The following is a 24,993-nucleotide window of genomic DNA, read 5'->3' on the forward strand; positions in this document are numbered from 1 at the left end:
ATGGAAAATATGCCTTCTTTGGAGTATGGTAGACAGTGAATCATGCTTAGGCCTGTAATCGTTTATTGCCGATGTAGTGACTGGGATCTTGGATTAAGTACAGACTTCATGCTTGTATCGTCATAAAACATGGGCTTAGTTAATGGAATAATTGAAGAAAAAAAACCCAGGCAACTAAAGGTCTATGACAATCAACAGACCGTGTACACTAACAGCATGATCTAGTAAACTCAGTGTAAACAGAATTAATATTTAAAAATTCATTTCTTTAATTCAAATTAGTAAAAAAGCGTTTCAAGACGTATCAAATATATTTAATTTTAGACATATTCTGATCTCAACACAATAATAATACACCATGTATGAATACAGTTGAACGAAATACAGAAGATTGCTACATACAACAAATAATGGCAGCAGCAATCAATTTCAGAAATGGTTATTGATTATTTTTCCATTGTATTCATACCTCAACTGTATTGTTTCAATTCTACATTTTTATGCCGAATGATATAAAACACATATCATAAAGTACCAGTAAAAATTAAAATGGAAATCATATCAAGCAACATATAAATCTTGTAGAAAGTAGCCTGCAATGTTGGACAGGTGTTTATGAATTTTCACTTTTTAAATTTGCTACACGCATTTCGTGTATGATATGCATCGTTACTTTTTAATAGTAATTTAGGGTTTACAACAGCTGAAACAAAGTTAAGTTCGGACAGCACGGAACTGTCAGCTCTCAACTGCCTCCATCTGAGCATGTGGTCCACTCGTTCCTCTTCCATGATGAGAAAGAACCAAAGTGCGCTCACGTAAGGAGCAAACAGGCATATCGCTGGACAATATAACTATTGAAATTGTTTCTCAGAATACTCGCCATAAACATTGTTGCGTTTTTGTTTTGCATTTTTCACTACTGTAAAAGCCACTTGGGGGAAATATTATTTTAATGTATATATACAGATTGGGCATACCTTTCTCTGTACGAATAACTTTCGTGTGTGTATGGAGTACATATAGAATATATATATATATATATATATATATATATATATATATATATATATACACACACACACACAAACACACACACTAATAGAATACACTTAGTACACTAATACTGTGAGAGAGCACACAAAACTATTCACCTCTAGGCATTTATAGGTTGGACGTAGACGTACGACACCGGCGCGGGATAAGCGAGAATAATAAGTCTCTTTTATATATACACTGCTGATCCCTCTTGTCGTACGCTACACAAACAGGGCTCCCGCGGCTTGCTATTCACAAATTCAGCCTCCTCCCTCCGCCCGCGGCTGTCAGTGGGCCCTCCCCCGCACTCACCTGGAGTTGGTGTCCAGGCCTGGATCCAGCATGTCCATGGGGGTGGGGATGGGGCGGTGGAAATTTCTGGAAGGGGGAGCGCGGGAGGGCGCTGGGCCCGCCGCGGTCGGGCGCCTCTTATTTCCTGGTTGCTGTCAGGCTGTAGTAGTCACGCGGGCGGCAGGCGGGCCTCCCTCTCCCTCCTCGGGCCGCAGGGACACGGGGTATCGGCGCTGCTGATCACGGGGACAAACACTCGGGTCATGTGAGGGAGAGGATTGCCTTCCCCCCACCTCCGGCCGGGGAGACAGGAGAACACGTGAGGAGGGAGCGCGAGACAGGACGGAGAAGGAGCGCGCGAGCTGGCGGGGGCGCCGGGCCAGCCTTCGGAAGGGAAGAACGATAACGGCGCGAGGCGAAGCGGTGCGAGGGCGCTGGCGATTGCAAAGGAGGGGGCGCGAGACGCCTGGGAGAGGAGGGAGGGGAGGGGAAAAAACGGCGGCTCAGGCACGCGCACCAGGCTACAGCCCGGCCTTTGTAACTGCGTATGGCCTGTGCGGGGCGCGCGCGCCGCCGTCTATCTCGCACAAGGGTCTTATTTATTATGATTTTTTTTTTATCATATTGTGATTGAACTGCCTTACAGGTGTCAATTCAACAGTATACGGGAACTTGGTAAGATTCTGTACATGTTATCGGCGCCATTTTCTTATTTACAATATCGCTTTCACTACTTCATATTATACTTAATTTTTTGTTATTATGCAACAATACTGTATCAACAGGGCGTGTGCACAACCAGACCCTGTTGTCGGGATGAAGGGAGTAAAATATTTTGCGAACGTTCGCCCTGAAGTTAAGTAATCTCATTGGTTGGCATTGGAGACTAGAGCTCGGAAGCTATGTCGTGGACGAGTCTGAGCTCAGCCACGCCTCTTCAGGACGCACGTACTGCTGGCAGGAGGGCATTTAAGGCTTCCTCAACGTCACGAGCGTGCTCGCCCCCGAGCCATGGTTACTTGCCGCAGCAAACACGTCTTGAGCGCGCTCCTGTCTTACATGGCTGCCTCAGTAGGGGGAAATAGAAAGTGAATCTTCTCATGAATGCTACCATGAATAAGCATTTGCAATGCAATAGGTCTCGCATTATAAAAGTGTGAGCAGTTGGTATTGCTAATAATAATGCAACACTAGCTATTGGCATTGTAAATGATAATGACATTTATTTATGTGTTTGTTTTATAAAATAGATAAAGGCATTGTCATGAACAATGCCAATAGCTTACACTTTTGCAAATGCGAGACCTATTGCATTGCAAATGTTTGTTTTTGTTTTGCTGCCAGTCGGTTGATCCTGTCAATTGTTGCGTTCTTTCATCTAGTTTCGAATGTTAATTTAGGTGGCGCCAGTGACCTACAGACAGCTAGGTGGATGTTAGTGAAATGTAGATCTTTGAGTGTGAATTCGTCTGTTGGCATTTTCATCAAAGAAATCGCGTCCTGTTGCTAAAATAAGGTATGCTGTTTGAGGAAGACAGAAGGCTCGGTCTGGTTTCGATCTCAGTGGCGCCTGTTGTCTGTTCTGTCACAGAACTCTTCCGTGCAGTAAGGGAGGGGGAGGAGCGTGTGAGAGAGGGGGAGGAAAGACTGCCATGCGAGGCCAGCTTTAAACAAAAAAAAACCCCTTCCTATCCTGCGCTTTCATTGCCTGCTGACGTTAAATGTATACGTACTGAATGAAAAAAAGTGTGTGTGGCACTTACTAATCCTTCCCCCATGGCCGAGAAAATACAAACAGTTTATAAAGTGTACCTAGACCAAGAAATACTAATTAAAGTGAATTGTGTGTCCACGAGCACTGTATGAAGTGCTGCAAGGCAAAACAACTATATTTATTTGTCTTTGTGAATCAAATTAATAAATCCGGATGGCTCTGTGGAAGGGAGGGGGAGAAGTGCCTCCGAGCGTGTCGCAACATTTTTAGCAGAGAAGACTCTAATTTGTTTTCTAAAAAAAACGTCTAATTGCATGTATAATTGTCAGAGTGGCAAAAAACATTTACGGCGGAAGGCACGTTATTGCACTAATGAAAAGTACTCTTTCGATTCATGCTTGTAAATTTGTTCGAGCTCAGTTGTGTCGTAGGAGAGGGGGAGGAAAGGCTGCTGTGTAAGGGAGAGGGAGGAGCGAGTGGGAGAGGCTTGTAAATTACTTCGAGCTCAGTTGTGTCGTCGGAGAGGGGGAGGGTGCCCATGATGTCCAGAAAGAAACTAACATCAGCGTGCATTGTTGGAGCTTTATAAGTGGCTCTAGCAGTTACATCTGTGGTGGAACTGAATCAGTGCAAAGCCGGATGACACCTAATGGGCAGTCAGAGTGGCAAGTTTCGTACAGTGTCAAGCACTGTAATAATACTTTCAGGTAGTGTCCAAACTTTAAAATCCAGCTTGTAAATGGAGAGGGAGGAGCGGGTGGGAGAGACTATATTTATTTGTCTTTGTGAATCGTATTAATAAATCCGGATGGCTCTGTGGAAGGGAGGGGGAGAAGTGCCTCCGAGCGTGTCGCAACATTTTTTGCAGAGAAGACTAATTTGTTTTCTAAAAAAACGTCTAATTGCAGGTATAATTGTCAGAGTGGCAAAAAAACATTTACGGCGGAAGGCACGTTATTGTACTAATGAAAAGTACTCTTTCGATTTATGCTTGTAAATTTGTTTGGTTGTGTCGTAGGAGAGGGGGAGGAAAGGCTGCCATGTAAGGGAGAGGGAGGAGCGGGTGGGAGAGGCTTGTAAATTACTTCGAGCTCAGTTGTGTCGTCAGAGAGGGGGAGGAAAGCCTGCCATGTAGCGGGTGGGAGAGGCTTGTAAATTACTTCGAGCTCAGTTCCATGTAAGGGAGGGGGAAGAGCGGGTGGGAGAGGGAGAGGAAAGGCTGCCATGCGAGAGCTACCGGCTAGCAGCTGTGCGCGTGCACAACCATCGGGAACGCAAGCTGGAGGCCTGAAAAGCCACTGTTTGCACTTCCAAAACTCGCTTACTAAAAGTCTCGCCAGAGAAGCGCTAAAGCGCTGGCTCAGGCGAGACCTAAAAAACAACTTAATTGGCACGCCTCAAGAGTTATCAAATATTCATGTAGGTGAAATACTCAAGCGTTCTCATTAATATTGATATAATAACTCAATAATCCGTCCCAATTATCGAAAAGGTGCTCTTTTACCACATAGCATATCAGCACTGAAAACTGCAAGATATTAAAGCAAATTATCAAAACCTTTGAAACTGAACAAAACGGGCAGTTCTGGGCAAGTTTGAATTTGATGCATTTTGACTTGGAGTCAATTTTCCTACCATTATTGCTTTGCAAAGTTTGAATAAAAATCTTAGTATATATCCTAAAAAGATCTATGGCTACACATTTAAAATAAAAAAAGCAGTTCTCTAGCTAGATGGGGAGCTCAAAGAAGCCAAATTATTGTCATAGCAATTTGATTGGAGTATCCTCAATATCTCTTGGTGGTTCCAAATAACAATTCGTGAGAATTATGCCCATAAAACAAGTTGAAGAGGGAGATGTGATATAATTGTAGGAGTGGTGCATTGCGCCAGATAAATTAGAGACTAGAGCTTGTGCCCATAAAACAAGTCAAAGAGGGAAATGTGATATAATTATTGGCGTGGCGTATTCCGCCAGATAAACTAGAGACTAGAGCTTTTCGGACCAAGGTTGAAGAGTTAAGTGTACAATTAGAGAATTATCTGATGGACTCCATATTGCTTCCCAGAGACTGAAATAATGAATGCGAGAACAATCTAAAGCATTTTATTGACATCCTACTTGCTGATAGAAATATAATTTGTTTACAATTTGGGTTAGCATTGGCACTGCACGTAAGCACTTTACTGTTCAGAGGCACTTTAACAATTCCGTGTTAAAAGTAATGGGCATTGGTACATTTTTATTTTAACACTGTTCACAGTACGGTGAAATAAGCACACAGTCACTTTATAGATGTGGAGTTAAGAAATATCCTAAAGGCAATGACTGTGTGCAAACATGAAGTTATCTTACCAGTAAGGATATGCCCAGAAACTATGATAATTACCGACAACAGAAATGCTACCTTTAAGGTCATGTTTATGTGGTATCAAAGCTCTAGTGCAGCATGTTATCCTTAAATTACTTACAAAAGCAGTATAATTCATGTCTGTTGAAAGTGATAACATTTTAGTGGTCTTGCCTTATTTTATTTATAGATTTTTCTAACTGATCTTATGAACTACTGTGATTACAGCAGTCCATGCTCTAAAGATTGAAATGCTATACTTACAAATTTCTCCTATTGACCTGCTTAAAAGAGGCAAAGGATAGCGCCATAAAACCTAGGTCTAAAGAGTAGTATCTTCACTTATATCCTAAACATCTGGAATTTTAGTTAACCTCTGGATTGGGGCCATGTCTTTCTAAAAATAGTTTTTTTTTGGCGGGTCAGAGGTCATTTGTGGCATAATGGCTGCTGATGTTTCCCTTTTACTTTGGCGGTTGCTTTTTTAATTCTGTTGTATTGGTAATCTATTGGTTTCTTTTATTTTCCTCCTCTATGTTGGTAGTTGGAAAGATGGAAAATATCTGGCTTGGACCATGAGCAGTTGGGTGTATATTTTATTATTTTGACCCCCCACCTCCATTTCCCCGGAGCAGGGTGCTGAAACGAAGACACTTCAGCTACCATTAGCTTCTAAAGTTTGCCAGTTAGTGATATTGCTTTACAATCAACATGGGCTTTACATTTTAGGTCGAGCTTGATCAACCTGTTATATCTCTATTGTGGGGTTTGGCCCACCCAACAATTCCCATTGGCTGTTATTGGGTCCATTTAAAATGCTGGCTTGTTATTAGTGCATTTGCTCAAATGTCCCTCCTTTGTGGGCTTTGGTCCCTCGCTGGTGATTTCACTAAGAGATCGTTTTGTTTGGCCATCACACTGTACAAGTGTGTGATGGCCTCTCCTTTCTCCTCGCTCTCATCTGATTTATTTGTATCTGTTTTTTGTCTGCACTCAGCGGGGCCGCTTGCATGCCTGAAATAAGAGCAGCTACTGTGCATGTGTGCACCTTGCTAGTTTTTTTTGGTTTGACTCGTTTTCAGCTTCAGAATGATGATACAGATGCTCCCATCTAAGTGGAACGCAAGTTCGGCATCCAGCCACTACAGCGCTCTCTCATCCCTGCCACGCTCCGGGCTTGTTCTTTTTTTGGCTGCTCGTGTTTGGTTTGTAGGTCCTCTTTCCTTTGGTCCGATTTGCAGCTCCTGTGAAATTAAAATATGTCTGTAGCTACTCTTCGTCGTGTTGCTGCTTGCACTGTCCCTCTTCTGCTTTGCTGTTTGACTGTTCTACCCCCTCCCTCTCCCCATACTCTGCTGTTGCTCACCCGGCCCCCCTCCCGCGTTGTTACCCTATTGTAGTTTGTTACCCCATCTCTCTCCTCCCTCGCGTGTTGTTGCTTCAGGCCGTTCCGCCATCTCCTTGCACCTCTCCCTCATCACAGTCACCAGGACAACAACTAGACTGAAACCTGGCACCTCCCTTGTAGACGGTCTGATATAAGGCAGTGCTCCTTGCCTCAGCATTTTGCTGGAATCCCACTGCCTCCGTGAAACATGGACCATGTGAGACATAGCCTATCGCCCCCATCTCCCGGGGAGAGTCCCGGCGCCTCTCTTGCAGGCGAGTTAATATTGTACTGCAGTCCCTCATTATCCCACTGATGACTTGGAGCCAATGCGAGCTTGGGCAGGTTACCCACCAGCTTCCCTCTAACGCCCAAATGTTTTTTGCTGCTGTTAAACGATGCAAGAGGTTCCCTGAGCACAAACATTAAATTATGAATCGGAGGCCTTGGACAACCGCATGCACCATCAGACCCTGTGTCTGTGCTTGACTGAGGTAACAAAGAGGCCTCCCGCCAGCAACAGCTGGTCTGTGACAGTTATGAAAATGTACTTCAATACATGATAGACAAGGTACACTTCTGCAATAATTCACGTATTAGGCCAAGAGTGTGTTTACTATGATGGCCTTTTTAGCTACAGCTAGAAAAATAGATTGTCTTGCATCATAACTCCACATAATAAAATTTACAGTGTACTTCTTTAATCCCGGTGGTTTCTTTATATGCAAACAGTTTAAAGATTGCATTAGGACGGCGTAGATCTCAGAGAAGCACCGCCCTTTTCCGTTAGACACATTATTTATTTCATTTTACCTTCCATCCCCATCTGTTTTTCAAACAATAGGAACGTTTTTAAAAACCCCTCTTTGGTTTGTAAGTCAGGTTTTGTGAAGTTGCCTTAGCGAATGATGGGGGTAGGATAAGCTTCTCTGTGAACTCAGCTGGGAAGATGTGTATAAATAAAAATTATAAGCTTTCTTTGAAAAGTAGAAGTCTGTGCGTTTAACGGGCTTGAAGCAAGAATTGTAATACTAGAGACAAAATAACCACAAGGAGCTAAGAGAAAAAACTTTCACAATTTAATTATACATTTACATCAATGATTTATTTGTTGAAAAAGATGTATTGTGGAAAGTTGTAGTGAACTTTAGGCAAGTACATGGTTTGAAGTTCCAGGTTTTGATAACCGACGCATAAAACTGCAGTCACGTCCGCATGAGCAGTCTTTCTATTTTTATTTAATTCAACACGTGTTCTATACTTCGTCAACGCAAGAGTCCACTGTGCCCATTGTGGTCTGATGGAGATGTGGGGTACTGCCAAGCCAGTGACATTATGTAGGCTGGATATAAAAACTGTCCGCTGTGTGTACTTTTAAGCCAAGATTAGCATACACTATGCGGCCTATGAATGGTACAGGAGCTGTACATGTTAAGCCTAAAAGTTAGGTACTTAAAAAACAAGAACTTCTCAAGTCATTTAAGGCATGCTCAGTTTTCTCCAAATCATGAAGTTGAAGTCTTTGTGCAATTGTAATGTTGCCTCAGGGCCAGTTTATCAGTGTTGTACATATAAACACAACTCACATCTATTGGTTTGTCTCTGGCTCCTTGACAAGGACTGTTTTTGTGAGATCGACGTCCTCTTTCCCACCATGGTTCTTTCCAATGACCCTCCCCCTAGCTTTCTCTTTCATCCATTCTGTTCTAGTCTCTTCCTTTCAAACTCCCAAGCACCCTCTGTTTCCTACTCCCTCTCATATTCCTTCTCCCTAGGTCCTGCCCCATTCTTATCTAACCATCCCTTTCTCCCTGTCACTCACACACACTTCTCTCTAAACCCTATTTCGCTCTCTGTCTCTTAAGTACGTGTCCCGCTCCGGTATCCTGCTCTTTCCTGTCATACATTATCCCCAACCCTTTACAGCAACTCCTTCCCTATATTTTTAATTCATTTTTCTATTGATGTCATTTATTTTCCATCTCCCCTCCCTCGTCACCTATTGCCCATTTTCTGTTTATCCAGCACTGAAAGGTCATATGAATGACAATAGCGCTGTGCAAATATAATCACTGCACTGCAAACAAAAAAACACAAGTAAAAAACATTGTAATTTACAACGCCAATAGCTCTAACTTTGACAAATGCAAGACCGATTGCATTACAAATGCTTGTTTTGTAATTGCCATCTGCTTTTGACCGTACAGATTTGATGGAAACTGTTAACTGGTCGCAACTTTCAATAATTCCCACGCACATTGTTTAAATGGGAAAAGAAAAGTGCAGGTACTCACCAAATTGAGCTGTGACCGAGGGGCGGGCGAGGAGGCAGGTTTGAGAGCCATGGGTAGGGCTACTGGAGAACATTTACTGGGAATCAGTATTTTCTTGGCTTGAGTGATAACATACATTTCTGCAGTCTGTGGTTTGAGAGGCGTGGTGCTAGAATAACTTTCAGAGTGTGGGTGCCGCAATTAATGTTTCATCTCTGGAGTCATAGGTGTTGTGAAAAATCCAAACATCACACAAAAACCAAATGTAGCAAATGAGTCACGTCCAGCATGAAAGTGGTAATGGTGTGGTATCTAACTGGTGGTGCATGGTGTGGTAGCACACTGTCGTTTAGAGACAACACATTTTCCTTTGATATGACCACTACATTTCCACAGACATGCAGTTTTACTGATTAAACTTTACAGCGCATCAATAATAATTTGTGGAATCAGGTTCCAGCCAGTGGTGTAGCTGGTGTGTCATGGTCCTGAGTGCAAGGAAACTGGTCCATGTTTGATTTTGGAAATGCTGCAATAATCTAGGTTCAGTGGGCCCTCCAGGCCTCTGTACCACTGCACCGATGGACAATAGGCCCCTGGTTCAAGAGAATGTTTTGCGCATCACCCAGTAAACTATCATACTTCATTCTGATCCTATGAAATTCTTCCATAATCTCTCTGACCTACAAAAGCACTGCTTCATTTGTCCTTTCCTACTTCTAATTCTGAAATATGTGTACAGTGAATTGATAGGTTTTTACGTTTTGTGTGTTAGCAAAAAAATGACATCCTACAGACTTTTAGTCTGCACTCTGCAGTCAGAGAAATAAAAGTAAACATCAAACTCCATGTTAAATGAATAAGCAGCAATTTGTCAGATGTATCGTAAATACATCTTTTTGCTCTTTCACCTCCTTGACGCAATCGCGGTTATTTGGGGGGTTACCCCGTACTTCCAGCACCTGTGCCCCTTCCTGGGAGTTTTCAACCCGACATAAATGTTAAAAATAAAAAAATAAGCCTGACAATAATATGTGAGATTGTGCTCGCGAAGCACCAGCATTGGCCTTGCTGAAAGAGGCGAGTCCAACTTACCGTTTTAATGCCCGGACGATCTTTGCAGAAGGCGCTGCATAGGTGGAGGGGCCAGGAGCTGCAGGAATACAGTCCTGGGTCCTCAACAACGCTGCATGGATGGGGTTGGGGGGCACAGCTGCAGGAATCTGATATTTGCTTCTGGGTCCTGGATGGCTATGGATGCAGGAATCGTTCCTGGATCCCTGGCTGGCACTGGAATCTTGTTCAGTAGGTGTTGCTCCTGACTGCCCCTCCTCGACGATCCTCGCTGCTGTATTGCAAACTCCTTGTTTCAAAGGGCTCCCTTTCCTTCCTGCCACACAACAACCTATTTGGTGACATCACTCGTGCTGACGCCAACGTGCACGTCACTACCTCTGTGAAATGGTAATCATGTGAGCATGCGCCACAGCGTAGAAATACTTTGTATGCTCATATGATCCCCATTTCTTTGGGAAATCCTGTGATGCTGCAGGCAGTACCGGTACTCTCCCTGGGCACGGAGAAGTTCAGGTACTTGAAGGGGGAATAAAAAAAGAAGCGCCGGTACTCAGTACCGGCCCATTTAAAGCACTGCTCATGCATGCCATTTTGTCAGACATTTTTTGTAGATTGTTCCATAGTCTCTGTTCAGTAGCCTCACCGGTCTATCTCTTAGTCACAAGACTGGCACAAGGCTAATGTGTCTGCAGTAATTAACTAATTAAATATCTGCCATTGTAATTATTAGGCATTAAGAGTGAATTAAAATATGGCTTATTTACTAATTGTTTATATAATGCTTGGGGTTCTCAGTCAGTACATCACAACAGTCTCATGCCCCTGAGGTCAAACGTGCGCCCCTGGTTTTCTCAGCTCCTTTTTAGGTCGAGCCTAGCGCAGCACGCATGCGCTGCTCTAGGAAAACGACTTTTTGGAATCGCTCTGGACTTTGCACACGCTCGTGCGTGTTTTTTAAATTTGTTTATTCTTTTTTTCTATTGGGCTTCGCATGCGTCTTTGTAAGAAAGACAGCACGCAATTGGGCAAAGGCGGGTGCATGTTCCACCTTGCCCTGAACATTTTTCCGCCTATGTCTTGCGGTTACGAGCAGGGGCGCCATCTGTTTTTCGTTAGCGTGTTTGCCACGCTTGTTTCTTCCGCTCGCACTCCAGCCGCCATTTGTTTTTCATTCGCATGTTCGCCTTCGCTGCGCTTGTTCCTCCTGCTCTCACCCCAAGCGCCATCAGTTTTTTATTTATTAAGTATTGCGTTTGCAGTGCTTTGCATTCGCCGCGCTTGTTTATTATTTTTTCATTATCGCGATTAGTATTTTCAATCATCGCGCCTTTGTAAAAGTACGGATTTCGCCATGAGTATTCAGCGTGTGCTGCTTGTAAGAATGCAGTAGAAAGAACTTTCATATCATCGCTTTACTCAAAATTGTGATACAAGTCTGCATGTCTTGTCACTTTTTTGTCAACAGGAAATATCTTCCATTTGGTGAATATAGAAAACTGGCATACAAAACATACTGTGGTGGAGGTTCAGTAATCTAGTGAAGGAATACGGTCACAACGACTCCGGCTGTGTGCTAAAATATAAACAGCAGTATCAGTATTGTGAGGTCCGACAACCTATATGTACTATTCATGTACTGCAATGCACAACACACATTGTGCGCTCAACATATAATACAGTGCAACAATACACACAATCTGTACGATGCTTATTATAAAGTGCTGTATTTAAATTAAAGTTTGCTACACAAGTGCTCCATGTATAATATCAAGCAGTACACACAATGGACACGTACTAAGTGTACTACCCAAAATACTCAAATTGGACAATGCACACAGCGTTCTGTTTTGATGGCATACTGCACTACACACACTTAGCGCTGCGCAAATATTACTAAACACTATATACAGTGCTTATGCGCTACAGAGTAAGACCTACAATGCACATACATAACAGTGCCAACAAACTGTTTTAACCATCGATATTGCGCAACACATTTTGTGTGCTGCATATATTGTACAGAGCACTCCACATATAAAATTACAATGTTATTTTCAGTGCCTAGGGCCTATGTAACCTCCAGACAAGGCTGTTTGTACAAGCAGCGGCGTTATCTGTTTGGTGTTTTCTCACCTTCCTTATCTTCTGTCTGTCCCACCACCCCTCCACCCCCACTTGTTATCTACATACTGTACACAATTCGTCGGGCTCTTCTTCAAACTTGTAACAACTGTTAACAGGAAGCAAACTAGCGGTTCCACCGCAACAACACGCAAACATATTACTCCTCCCTCACTAACCCAAAATGTTCTGCAGTACACTTTAAGTAGCTTTGTTTGATTTTTAGGTAATTTTTTTTAAAATATAGGTATACAAAGCGTAACTACAACACATAAACTAAAGGTACATTGAAATTGTTTGCACAAATAACTGTAAAAAAAACAATATGAGGACAAAAAATAAGGGGTCTTAATTTGTTCCGGAGTGTCCTCGTACACACAGTGTTAATTTGAGAAATGCTGCCTATAAGTTCAACAAACACATAAGACCAGTGGAACTCCGTTACGCGGTTCTTACTTCATAAATGTGAGGCCCCAAAAAACATCTGTACTATTCAATTACTGCAATGCACAACACACAATGTGCGAGCAACACACAGTATTGCCACCTCTTCGCTTAGTAACATCTCTGTGCTCACAGTACCAACCCCTTTCACTTTATGCCATAGCTCTGCTCATAAAATAACCTCTATTCCTGCATGACAACCTTCTAATCACAGTACCAACTTTGTTTACTTCAGGATATCCATATGCTCACAGTAGTTAACCCTCTCGGTTTATAACAACCCTTTGGTCACAGTATCTAATCCTTTTACTCTATGCCACTTCTCTGCTTATAGTACGCACCTCTCTCACTTTGTACCAAATCTATGTTCACAGTACCGACACCTTTCACTCTAGGCCATCTCTCTGCTCACAAGAGCAATTTTCTTAATCCATAACAAACCATGCATACACTCACAGTGCTTCCCCTTATCACTCCATAACATCACTGTGATCACAGTATCAACTCCTTTTACTCCATGTCATACTTCTACTCACAGTACTTACCCCTCTTTCTCCATACCATTCCTCTGATCACAGTACCATCCCCTCTTCATTCTATGCTATACCTTTGCTCACAGTACCATTTCTCTCACTCCATTTAACCCCTCTGGTTACACTACCTACTTCTCTTCATTCTATGCCAAGCCTCTGCTAATACTACCAACCACTCTCACTCCATCTCATCCCTGTGCTCACACTATCGATACCTCTTCCCTCCATACCGTCTCTATATTATCAAGCAGTACACACAATGGGCATATACTACAGTGCACTACACAAAATACACAATGCACACAGCGTGCTGTGTTGAATGCATACTACACTATACACAATGAGCGCTGTGCAAATAGTACTACGCAAAGTGCATATGTACTACAGAGTAAGACTTCATACACACACATTACAGTGCCAACAATCTGTTCTAACCATAGATATTGCACTACACATTTTATGTGCTGCATATACTGTACAAAGCAGTCCACACATACAATTACGATGTTATTTGCAATGCTTAGGGCCTATGTGATCTCCGGACCATTGTAAAAGCGGCGGAGCTATCTGTTTGGTGTTTTCTCACTTTCCTTATCTTCTGTCTCTCCCACAACCTCCCATCCCCCTACCATCACTTGTTATCTACATACTGTAGACAAGTCCTCGGGCCCTTCTTCGCACTTGTAACAAATGTTAACGAAGCAAACTAGCGGGTCCACCGTAACAACAATCAAACATAGTACTCCACCCCCACTAACCAAAAAAGTTCTGAAGTACACTTTAAGTAGCTTTCTTTGTTTTTTAGCTACATCCATTAAAAAATATATGTTTACAAGGCGTAACTGCGACAAATAAACTAAAGGTAAATTGGAATTGGTGGCGCATTTAACTGTAAAAAACCAATAACAGGACAAAACAGGGGCGTTAATTAGGGCCAGTGTGTCCCGGTACATACACTGTTAATTTGTGAAATGCTGCTTTTACGTTCACCAAACACAGAAGGACAAATTTCAACATAGTTGTAATCTGTCGCTGCCTCTATACTTTATATAGGGGGTTACGCTAATAGTCATGTAGGATAGTGCAGTATAACGTACCCACTGCTAGAACTGCGCTATGAGCTGCTTACTCCATAAATATAAGGCCCCAACAAAACATCTGGGCTAATCAATTAGTGCAATGCACAACACACAATCTGCGAGCAACACACAGTATTGCCTCCTCTTTGCTGCGAAACATCTCTCTGGTCACAGTAACAACCCCTTTCACGCCATGCCATACCTCTGCTCTCAAAATAGCCTCTATCACTGCATAACAAGCTTCTAGTCACAGTACCAACCCTTGTTTACTTCAGGACATCCATATGCACACAGTACTTATCCCTCTCACTTTATAACAACCCTGTGGCCACAGTATGTACTCCTCTTACTCCATGCCACTCCTCTGCTCACAGTACATACCTCTCTGACTTTGTACCAAATCTTTGTTCATAGTACCGACGCCTTTCACTCTATGCCATCTATCTGCTCACAATATCAACTTACTCACTCCTTAACATCCCTCTAGTCACAGTACCAATTCCCTATTTACTTCTATCCATCCATACAATCACAGTGCTTACCCTTCTCACTCCATAACATCCCTGTGCTCACAGTATCAATTCCTTTTAATCCATGCCACACTTTTGCTCACACTACTTACCCCTCTTACTCTGTACCACTTCTATAATCGCAGTACCATCACCTCTTCCTTCTATGCTATCCCTCTGCTTACTGTACCGTTTCTCTCACTCCATGTCACCCCTCTGTCATACTACCTACCCTTCTTCACTCTGTGCCCAGCCTCCGCTCATAGTACCAACCACTCTCACTCAATACAATCCCCGTGATCACAGTACTAATACCTCTTCCCTCCATGCCATCTCTATGCTCACAGTACCAACACATGTTTGCTCCTTCACAACTCTCTGCTCACAGTACTTACCCCTCTTATTCTGTGCCATCACTCTGCTCACAGTACCAACGCCTCTTCTTCTATTACATTCCTCTACTCACAGTACCAACCCTTCTTCATTCCATGGCATCCCTGGGCTCACAGTACCAACCCTTCTTTGCATCATGCATGCCTCTACTCACCATGGCTACCACTACTCACTCCATACTATCCCAGCCCTCTCAGTAACACAGCAAATGTAGCTAACAGTAGAAAAGGCCCAAGTACAGCTAAGTAAATATGCACTGGTGCTTAATAGCATCGCCACGCTTGTAACTCTGCTAGGCGCTACTCACTCCACCAGCATTAGGCCCCAACAATCCTTATATGCTATTTATATACTGCAATGCACAACATACAATAGGCCTAAAATACAGAATACACTGCAATACACACAATGCGCAAACTGTCCAGTGCTCAGGATCAAGTGATGTATTTTTAATACAGTTTGCTATATAGGTGCTCCATACATACTACAAAACAGTACACACAATAAATACATACTACAGCGTACTACACAAAATACACAAATTGTACAGTTCACAACACGTGCTATGTTTCTAGCATACTGCATATAATACAATAGGCGTACATAGTAAGAGTGCATATGCACTTTAGAGTAATGCACAAAATAAATATACACTACAGTGCATAAAAGTCCGGAAATCATAGGTATTGCACTACACATTGTGTGCAACGCATATATCCTACAAAGCAGTACACACACTGAATACCAATGTTAATTAGACTGCCTAGGACTTTTTGCATTCCGGACCAGGCTCATTCTGCTAACAGTGGCATCAACCGTTTGTTATTTTCTCACATCCTTATTGTCTATCTCTTCCACAACCCTTGCCTCCCCCACCCTTCACTTCCAACTCCCGGCCCCCTACCATCACTTGTTGTCTGCATAATATCAACAAAGCTGCAGGCTTTTTTCGCACTTGTAACAACTTTAAGAGGAAGCACATCTGCGGCTTCAGGGTAACAGCATACACACAGTTCCCCTCACTCACTAACCAAATAAGCGTTGTAGTACACTTTATTTACATTTGCTTCCTTTTTACGTACATCCTATTTAAATTGTGTTTTCAAGGCGTAATTGCTACAAATATACAACACAAATTACTAACTTTTTAAAATGAACCTTTATGAAAAATTTGCCAAACCACAAACAGAAAAAAAGAGCGTAATTTAGGCCGGTGTGTGCCACTATACACATTCTTAATTGCTAAAATGCTGATTTTAAGTTCACTAACATTCAAGGGGGCTATTTTAACACATTTGTACTCTGCCGCTGCAGTAAAGCTTTATATAGTAACAGACGTACTGGGCTAATCACTCCATAGCATCCCGCTGCCCACTGCCTCCACCACTGTTCACTGTATGCCATCTCTGCACTATAAGTGACAGAGCTATACTAGCAGAGGACCACAGCCATCGAGGTAAATTAGCACTCACTTAAACATTAAACTGGGACCACTGTGCTCATGAAAACTCTGGCTCTTACTGCCTCTGCACCTGCTGAACCATTCATACCTACTCCATATTCAAAAATCCCCATGATTTAACTGTCTCCTTCATTTCATCCGGTTTTTTACCACTCAAACTATCATTTTACTCCAATGCCTCATAACCCTGTACTCTCAAGACTACTCTATAAACATAATGCCACAGCAACCCATCTGTGCTATTCATTTACTGCAATATACAGCACACAATCTGTACAAAAAACACAACTGCAACACATACGCAATTCTTTTTACGCGCTTCCTAAGGAAGTTCATTTAATATCACCTCTCTCCTTCTTCCTGCCACTGTTTCTCCTCCTTTCTGTATATCTTTGCTCCTCCTCTATTTTAACCCTATTGCTCCATTTATTTTATCTTTTTCCCTACTCTATATTATACCTATTTCTCCATTTATTTCACTTGCCCTGTAGCAAGCTGCGTATTACTTTGTCCTTAAGAAAACAAACGCATATCCTGCGCCAAGCTCTTATTACTCGTGAAACAAAATAGCGCTACATACATGTCATAGGCTATAGACATAGCATTGTTTTTATTTACTTTACCAAGGGGCTTAATCTAAGCAGGTATCTTCTAATACATACATCAGCAATTTCTGAACTTCTGTATTTAACTTCCCAATACAAATAGTAACCCATTTTTGCATATTTCTACTATGGCGCTCCCTCTGGACGTTAAACACTAGATAAACCAAGATTACACTAAGCATCCTAAGCTACGCAATAATGTTAAATCTTCTTACAAATAAAAACATGATGCAAACCCCTGCACAGGGTATAATATACATCAATGTCTACCAGTAGGCACATAATCAAATTAAAATACAATTTCAAAGTTTGCGGTACACATTTAACTTGCATTATTAACAATACACTAAGTATCCACGCAATTGTTTTTCGCATAACTCGCAACTCGATAAACAAATGGCTATCACTTGTACACCAGCAACCGTACAAAAAGGCATTGCGGTTTTACTTACAATCAACACGTCAGGATCTCTATTTTCTACAAAGAATCTTTACATTGACCTTTACTCACACTAGTAACACCCTAGCCTTAAGAACTGTACATTATTTCAAATGCAAACCACACTATCCTGTATGCAAGTATTAAGAGTATAACAACGCCTAAAAACCTATTTTCAGCAACATTGGTACATTCACATAACATCTGTCGCCCAGCTATACGTTCTTGGCGCCATATTTATTAACATAAAACACTTCATCCAAGCCCGCAGCAATTCCCGTTTGCAACTAAGTAAAGTCAGAAGGAAAAAAAAAACTGAAATTAACGCACTAGTGCAAATGCTTTTGCCCCTTGCCCCTTCACACCACGCCTTTCTCCATCTTAGCTCCACTTCTTTTTTTACTGCAGCAATTGAATCTTTGTTAACATTCAAATTCCTTAAGTACATTTTATTACTTATGCCCTTATTTAAACACGAAAAATACAACTCTTCGAAACAATTTGTTTTGCAGCTCCTAGAGGCATATCGTAGCGCTTGTGCGGTTTCCACTCTTAACATTTTGGGTAAGTACATTCCATCTTATAACGCAGAAAAAATAAACTAATAAATACTTACATTTGTTTTACTTCCTCCCTTCTATATACTAAAGACATATTTTATTAGCAAGTTTGCCGTTTTTGACCATTTCTTTAAAAATCGTTTGCGCATATGTAGTACACAACCAATTAAAATACTATATCTAAGCTTCCATTTTACTTTCTATGTTTTAAAACTATCTATTTTTTGTAGGCACTGAACAAAACAGCTTTCGCTGAGAAAATATTTCGTACCTGTACCAGGAAAATATTGTTACCGCCATACTAGCAGCAAAATTACAACTCCGGCAAGTACATTCAAAACTAACATCATTTGATTTAATAGACCAAATGCTCTTTAAAAATCAAGGCAAGCTCAAACGTTTGTTTGTAGTAATGTTAAAAACATTATTGAGTGCTTTGATACCTTGTCGTACACACTAATCACTGCTTTCATGTAAATGCAATTACATACAATGTACCTTTATTTACACGTGCATTCGTTGAATATAGAAACAAATTATTACACCATAGCACATGCTAATAAACGCTGCATCCCCATCTTGTCCCTATTAGATCAATAATACATTAGTATGCTACAGTACACTCTAAATCTGCTCTTTGCACACACTATATTGTTTAGGTGCATCTATTTTAGATAACACAATATAAATTCTCGTTAATTCACAGTGCGAGGTTTATTGTAACAGAATGCATACACTAAACAGCAAACACTTATACAGCGGTAAAAGCTGTGATTTCTTAACTCCAACTATTTTTAGTACACGAATAACTACACATTACAATATGCACACTATAGGCTACACTCTTGCTTTCGCTTTTTCCACATCTTTTCATAAACACTACTACTTATATATTTTTTCGCACATTTCATCTCCATCTCCTGCGCCCCTCCTCTACGTTTCCTTAATACCTCTTATTGTAGCACCTTTTCGTCTCTTTTAGTCTGCCTCTTATTATATCTGCACCTCTATCTAAATACTTCTTCCTCCTCTATTTAATCCTTATTTTTACATTTATCTCATTCACCCTCTACCAAGCGGCGTCTTTATCTTTCCAACATAAATTCAATACATCTCCTTTTCATGTACACATTTTTACACTTAACTCGCACCACAACATAATTTATCACGGTACCATTGTAGAAAGCAGATCAAACTCACATACAACTTACTACGTTCACAACAATATATTACAAAATGTTACAACAGCAACACTAACAAGTCTACACTTGTCGCGCTGCTTCACGCTACATAGGGGTAACTCTTTGCACTTATACCTTCATATACTAGTGTCAGATGTTATTTTCTTCTTAAAAAAATGCCTTTTAGCTTAGCCTTACATTAAATACAGCCATTTATTAACAAGCTTAGACCTAAATAAGTTGCATTTATACCCAAAGCACATCTGTTATCAATCCATGTAAAACTTTTACGGTGCAACAAAAACAACCGTTTTATTTATAGCACAGGACTAAAATGCCATGCTGTGGTATTAGCTAAAAGCTACAAACGCATTATTCTACTAGGTAAAACACCACAGGCACGCTACACCACCACTCCACAACAAAAAAAAAAAAGACAAGTAGCCCCTTCGTACAGCTGCTCCCTCTCCAACGGGCAACCTCTAATAGCATAACACAAATACTACAAAACAATACTTCCAACAACCATACATTCAACCACCCACCACTAATTGGGTCCTGTACATACTCTTTCAGTTCTTTTAGCGGTACTTCCTATAGCAACTAACTCCTCTTGCAACTACACATGCACACCCCAAACACTACCACACATCCACACTCACCGCAATTATGCTTCATCACCAGGATTTTATGGCTCATCACCAAACCTCAGCTAAATCTTCTTTCATCTCTGCAAGCCAGCGTTCTCTTTTCCCAAACACTCAAAAAAACTCCCACTTCTATAGCGCAACACTCTCCACTGGATCTGCTCTAACAGAAAAATAAAATACTACAAAACACTACTACCACAACCATGCATACAACTACCGCCACGCACCTTGTCCTTTGCACACTCCTTCAGTAGTTCCTGCGGTCCTTAGTGCACCAAAGTAATTCTCACAGCAAACCTGCGTTACCGTCTACCAAACCGATAATAAAAACAGCCCAACAACAAATATATCCATAAAATGTCAAACGGCTATCACTTCTCTCAGGACTCCTAACATCCACTTCCGTAACCTTCACCATATCTGATCCCGCCTAAATACTCCTTCCAGTTATAAAAACCTATGCAACACCCCCCAAAATATTTTGCTTTGCGCAAAATGCCCCATTTCAAATACCCTCTGTCTCTCGTACTGCAGCTACAGCAAACAAAATAATCACTAGCACACACTCTAGCTACACTAGCCACACAGCAACTCTAATCTCAAAATTAGCCATAAACATCATAAAACACATGCATCATAGAACCGCTTCAGTCCCGCTCTACAACCTCAAACACAACAAATACCCCCTTTATGTAGCTGCCCTCTCTCTACCTGATCAGCTCTAACAACACAAAGACTACAAAACACCACTTTCAGCAACCATACACCAAAACACCCGCCACTTACCACCTCTTTTACACACTCCTTCAATCATTTGTGCAGTCCTTCCAAAATATAACTATCTTCTTAAACAAGTACGCATACACAACCCAAAAAGCTCTCACACAGCCCCACTCACCGCGGTTGCATCTTCATTGCCGGGAGTTTTTTTTTCTCATCGGCAACCATAAGTTGAACATTCCACTCCCTCTACACCCTTACGTGCCCTTCTATCAAACACCAAAATAGGCCTCTTAAAATATATCCCACAAACCTCTAACGCCTCTCCTTTATCTCAGTGCACCTAACATTCCCTCCGGAACCGTCCACTACAATATTAGCTTCAACATAAAACTTCCGGTTCAGAAAACTTACGCCACTCCCCTAACCAAGCTACACTACCTGACTTCCTTTTAGCCAATATTCACGTTACCATCGCAACACCTACAAAATACTACATGGCTTTTATATAATCCACATTTGTAAAGCGCGAACAATCACCCGTAAGGGTCTCTAGGCGCTGGGAGCCGTCGGGAAGATTAAGCAAGTTATTGCCCAGAGTCACATGGTGCTGGGCTAATCTACTGCCGGTGCAGGGGATCGAACCGTGATCCCCAGATTCCAGAGTCAGTCGTCCTGGCCGTGGCGCCACACCTCTTCCTGTGTGTCAGCCCAGCTGAGACAGCTTCCCGGGCACACACACAGCTGCACCCAAGTACTTCACAGGTCTTTAAAACACCATTAACTTGCTAACAAGGCTTTGTTCTGGTTTCACTCCTATTTGCAACTCCTGCATTTTCACTCTGCATATTGCTAAAAGAATCATCCCCCCACCAAATTTGGCTCTAGTACCACTTCCTCTCCTCAGCTTCCCCATCTTGTTACCCCCCACCCACCAGCACACATTAACTTTATACATACATATTACAAACACATCCTCACAGATTAGCCCACACTTATTCAAACTCTTCACATAAAACAACGCCACAGCTCACTAAATACAACAGTGTAATGCACACTTTATACAACACACAGTATACCGGAACGCACACACACATACATTTTACATAAAGGCCAATTCACCATTACATCTTTTATCTAGTACACTTTTAATGTGTGCTTCTCTTAAAAAATGTACAATTTCTTTTACTTGCAACAAAAATACCATGTGACAAATACACTCCCTCTCTCACAGTGCACCTGTAGCAGATAAATTAAACACTAGCAATAATTATACCTACAGAAGCCCCACTCAAGAACTCTATACACAGTAGAGTTAGTGGACAATATAAATAATACACCATACATTGTTTGGATTGCATTTGATAATAACACAATTGGGAAAATTACACGAGAACCAATCACTCACATATTTCACCAACATGGACACCCATACATTCTATCAAGACATTTTCAATTCACAAAAAAATTTATAACAATTATAAGCAAACAATTTCCATTACGGCAAGCATCTGTATGAACTATACATAGGACACAAGGTGAAACACTAGAACCACTTTATATACACTTTAATAACAGTAAAATACACCACTTGCATTATGTAGCTTTACGCAGAGCAAAATATATATCCAACATATACATTCAAAACTTTAATGAACACAAAATTCTAATACATCCCAAAGTAAAAGAAGAAATGCAAAGATTATGAACACACATGCTATTAGAAATATCTGTACCACAAATAGGAACATACAGCACACGTTTAAATACTATCACACAAAATATACGTTCACTTCAAAAGCATTTTACATCAATCGCATCAGATAAAAACCGTATGAAAGCGACATTATTTGCTTAACAGAAATAAACACTACTAAAAAAGCAACACACAATGAATTTTTTATAGAGCTATATAATTATATGATCTTTGATAAATACCATAAACAACAAACAAACCATGGAATTATACTTTACTACAAAAAGGGGCTTTTCATTCTACCTATTTATGAAACACAACAGGGAATTGACATTATGCATTTTACACTACATATTAATAATAGCGACTACCTAGTTATAATTTTATACAAACCACCACATATATTAATACAATCACTATTACAAACAATACAAAACATAACCCACTTCTACCAAAATTATAAATATATAATTATGGGCGATTTTAACATAGATTTAAAAACAAAATGCCCAAAAAGTGCTCTACTTCTAGAATTTATGGATTAAAAAATGACAATGCAAACAACTTATAAACACTTACACAACAAACGACCAATCATTAGATCACATATACACAAATCAAATATTACAAGCCTATGGAACATTAGAATGCTATTATAGTGATCGCAAAGCATTATGGGTATCAATTTGAAATGCGATTAATTCTTTTTATCATTTCAGATGCTTACTATTCAAGAAATAAATAACAAACCAACAGAAGACAACAAGAATTTTCAAAAGCCAATTAGAGTAAACATTGTGAAATGTTCAACAAAAACTTACTACAAAACAGCAAAATTAGACCAAGTTCTATACCATTTTGCATTGGCTGATACAACCGGAACAATAAAAGCAACTTGTTATCATGAAGATTTCTAGAGTCAAACAAAAGAAAATAATGGTTTACTAATTCGGAACTTTATTATCAAAAACAATACAATTATCTTAACAAAACAAGCAATTGCGTTATCAGAATTCACGATAAAAGAAGCGGGAAAAACATTACAACCACCAGCACCTCCAGCATCGCCAATCAAAGCAATAAAAGAAGCCAACCTAAAAACGATGACTGTTTGTGGATCAATTGCAGAAGTCAATATAGAACACTTCTACAAACTAAGCGCAACACCTCTCCCCTCACACCACTCTCTGCTCTTCCCCCAAAGAGCTGCAAAGCCTCCAACCACACAACACCAGTAAAAACATTGCAGCGCTATCTACTCTTCACTACTACACATATTACTCAAAGCCCATGCACAGTGCAACACATTCACTCGCAGCGCTATCTTCTCTACCACACAGCACACAACCGCAATACCCTATAGCATTGGGGGACCACCAGGACCTTTGTTGGCTAATGCACAGAAGCCTTAGGCTCACTATAAAGGAAGTTGTCCTCCCAGTAAATGTGACAACTCCCAGAGACATCACCTGGTGCTTGGGCTTCAGCCTGTTCCCCTGATGCCCTCGAGTTGAGGCACCCTTTGCCCTACAGAACTCCTCTTTGGAAGGTCCTCCTTCTACATGCCATCCAGCAAGTGCATGCAGGTCACAAAAGGGAAGCAGTACACTCTTCAGTGGGCTCCGGGATGGCCCACGCAGGTGACCCATCCACCTTACTGGGAAGACATCCAGGCTGGTTCCCACGCCCTCGGCCTTTCTACTTTTTAGCTGCTGGCAAAGCCATTGTACTACGCTGCAGCCCATTTTGACTCCAATCCTGAGCAGCCATGGGCTTGGTCATTGCACAGATCCAATAAGGTAACCCCAACATTTACACATGAGCCTTTCGCTCCACATCCTTCCAGATAGTGTGGTAAGGCCATTACCCAACAAACAATCCACGAGCATAGCAGGGCTCACAGCAACCATTAGAAGACCTGAACTCCCCCCGACTCAAATGGAACATCTCTGTTGTCAGCCACCACAACTGGGTGGGATGCATTTGGAATTACCTGCTCTGGGGACACTAGCAGACTCATTACCATAGTCATACAGGCACCTGTATCCCTCGGAGCCTCAACCCCTTCCCCATTGATAGTGACCCATTGCCTATACTTAGTAGTATTTGAGGGCACATGGATCTTAGGAACCATCTCGCTGTCACCCAGGGACACTAAGGTAACTCCACTAAACTACTCCCAATTAACTGGGACTAACCACTCCCCCATGACTACACTAGCAACCGCTTAATTATTTCCTCCAGTGGGAGGTGGTGCTCTTTATGTACTCTTGGGATCCCCCTTGTAGTGTTCATACTCGTAGCACTCGTTGCAGTTGATGGGCTTGGGCTGCTGATCTTTGTCAACGTAGCTTTTAGGTCGAGCATTCAAGACCTGTTGTAATTTCTCATGTTGGCTTAAAGCCAACCCCCTGCTTTTGATTTGTTTGTTTCAGTGCCCCTCAAAAATCCTTACTTGCCAGTGGTCAGT

At 41.4% G+C, this 24,993-nt stretch overlaps 1 protein-coding gene and 1 long non-coding RNA gene across 4 annotated transcripts in view; one reads left to right on the plus strand and one right to left on the minus strand.

Annotated features, from left to right (window-relative positions):
- The window catches only part of USF2 (upstream transcription factor 2, c-fos interacting), a 297,619-nt gene extending 295,845 nt beyond the window's left edge, over window positions 1–1,774 (minus strand). For all 3 annotated transcript variants that reach the window (XM_085615849.1, XM_085615850.1, XM_085615851.1), the window contains exon 1: window positions 1,351–1,774. In XM_085615849.1, the coding sequence (XP_085471975.1) occupies window positions 1,351–1,388 (38 nt within the window). In that variant the 5' untranslated portion in view covers window positions 1,389–1,774. The remainder of the gene's footprint in view (window positions 1–1,350) is intronic.
- Window positions 1,615–23,624, plus strand: LOC146809043 (uncharacterized). Its single transcript, XR_014966312.1, has 4 exons — window positions 1,615–1,752; window positions 18,229–18,280; window positions 18,507–18,600; window positions 23,243–23,624. It is a non-coding gene; the product is annotated as an uncharacterized LOC146809043 (long non-coding RNA).
- The last annotated feature ends 1,369 nt before the right edge of the window (window positions 23,625–24,993 follow it).

This window comes from Triturus cristatus, chromosome 7, assembly GCF_964204655.1.
Source record: "Triturus cristatus chromosome 7, aTriCri1.1, whole genome shotgun sequence".
Lineage (NCBI taxonomy): Eukaryota > Metazoa > Chordata > Amphibia > Caudata > Salamandridae > Triturus > Triturus cristatus.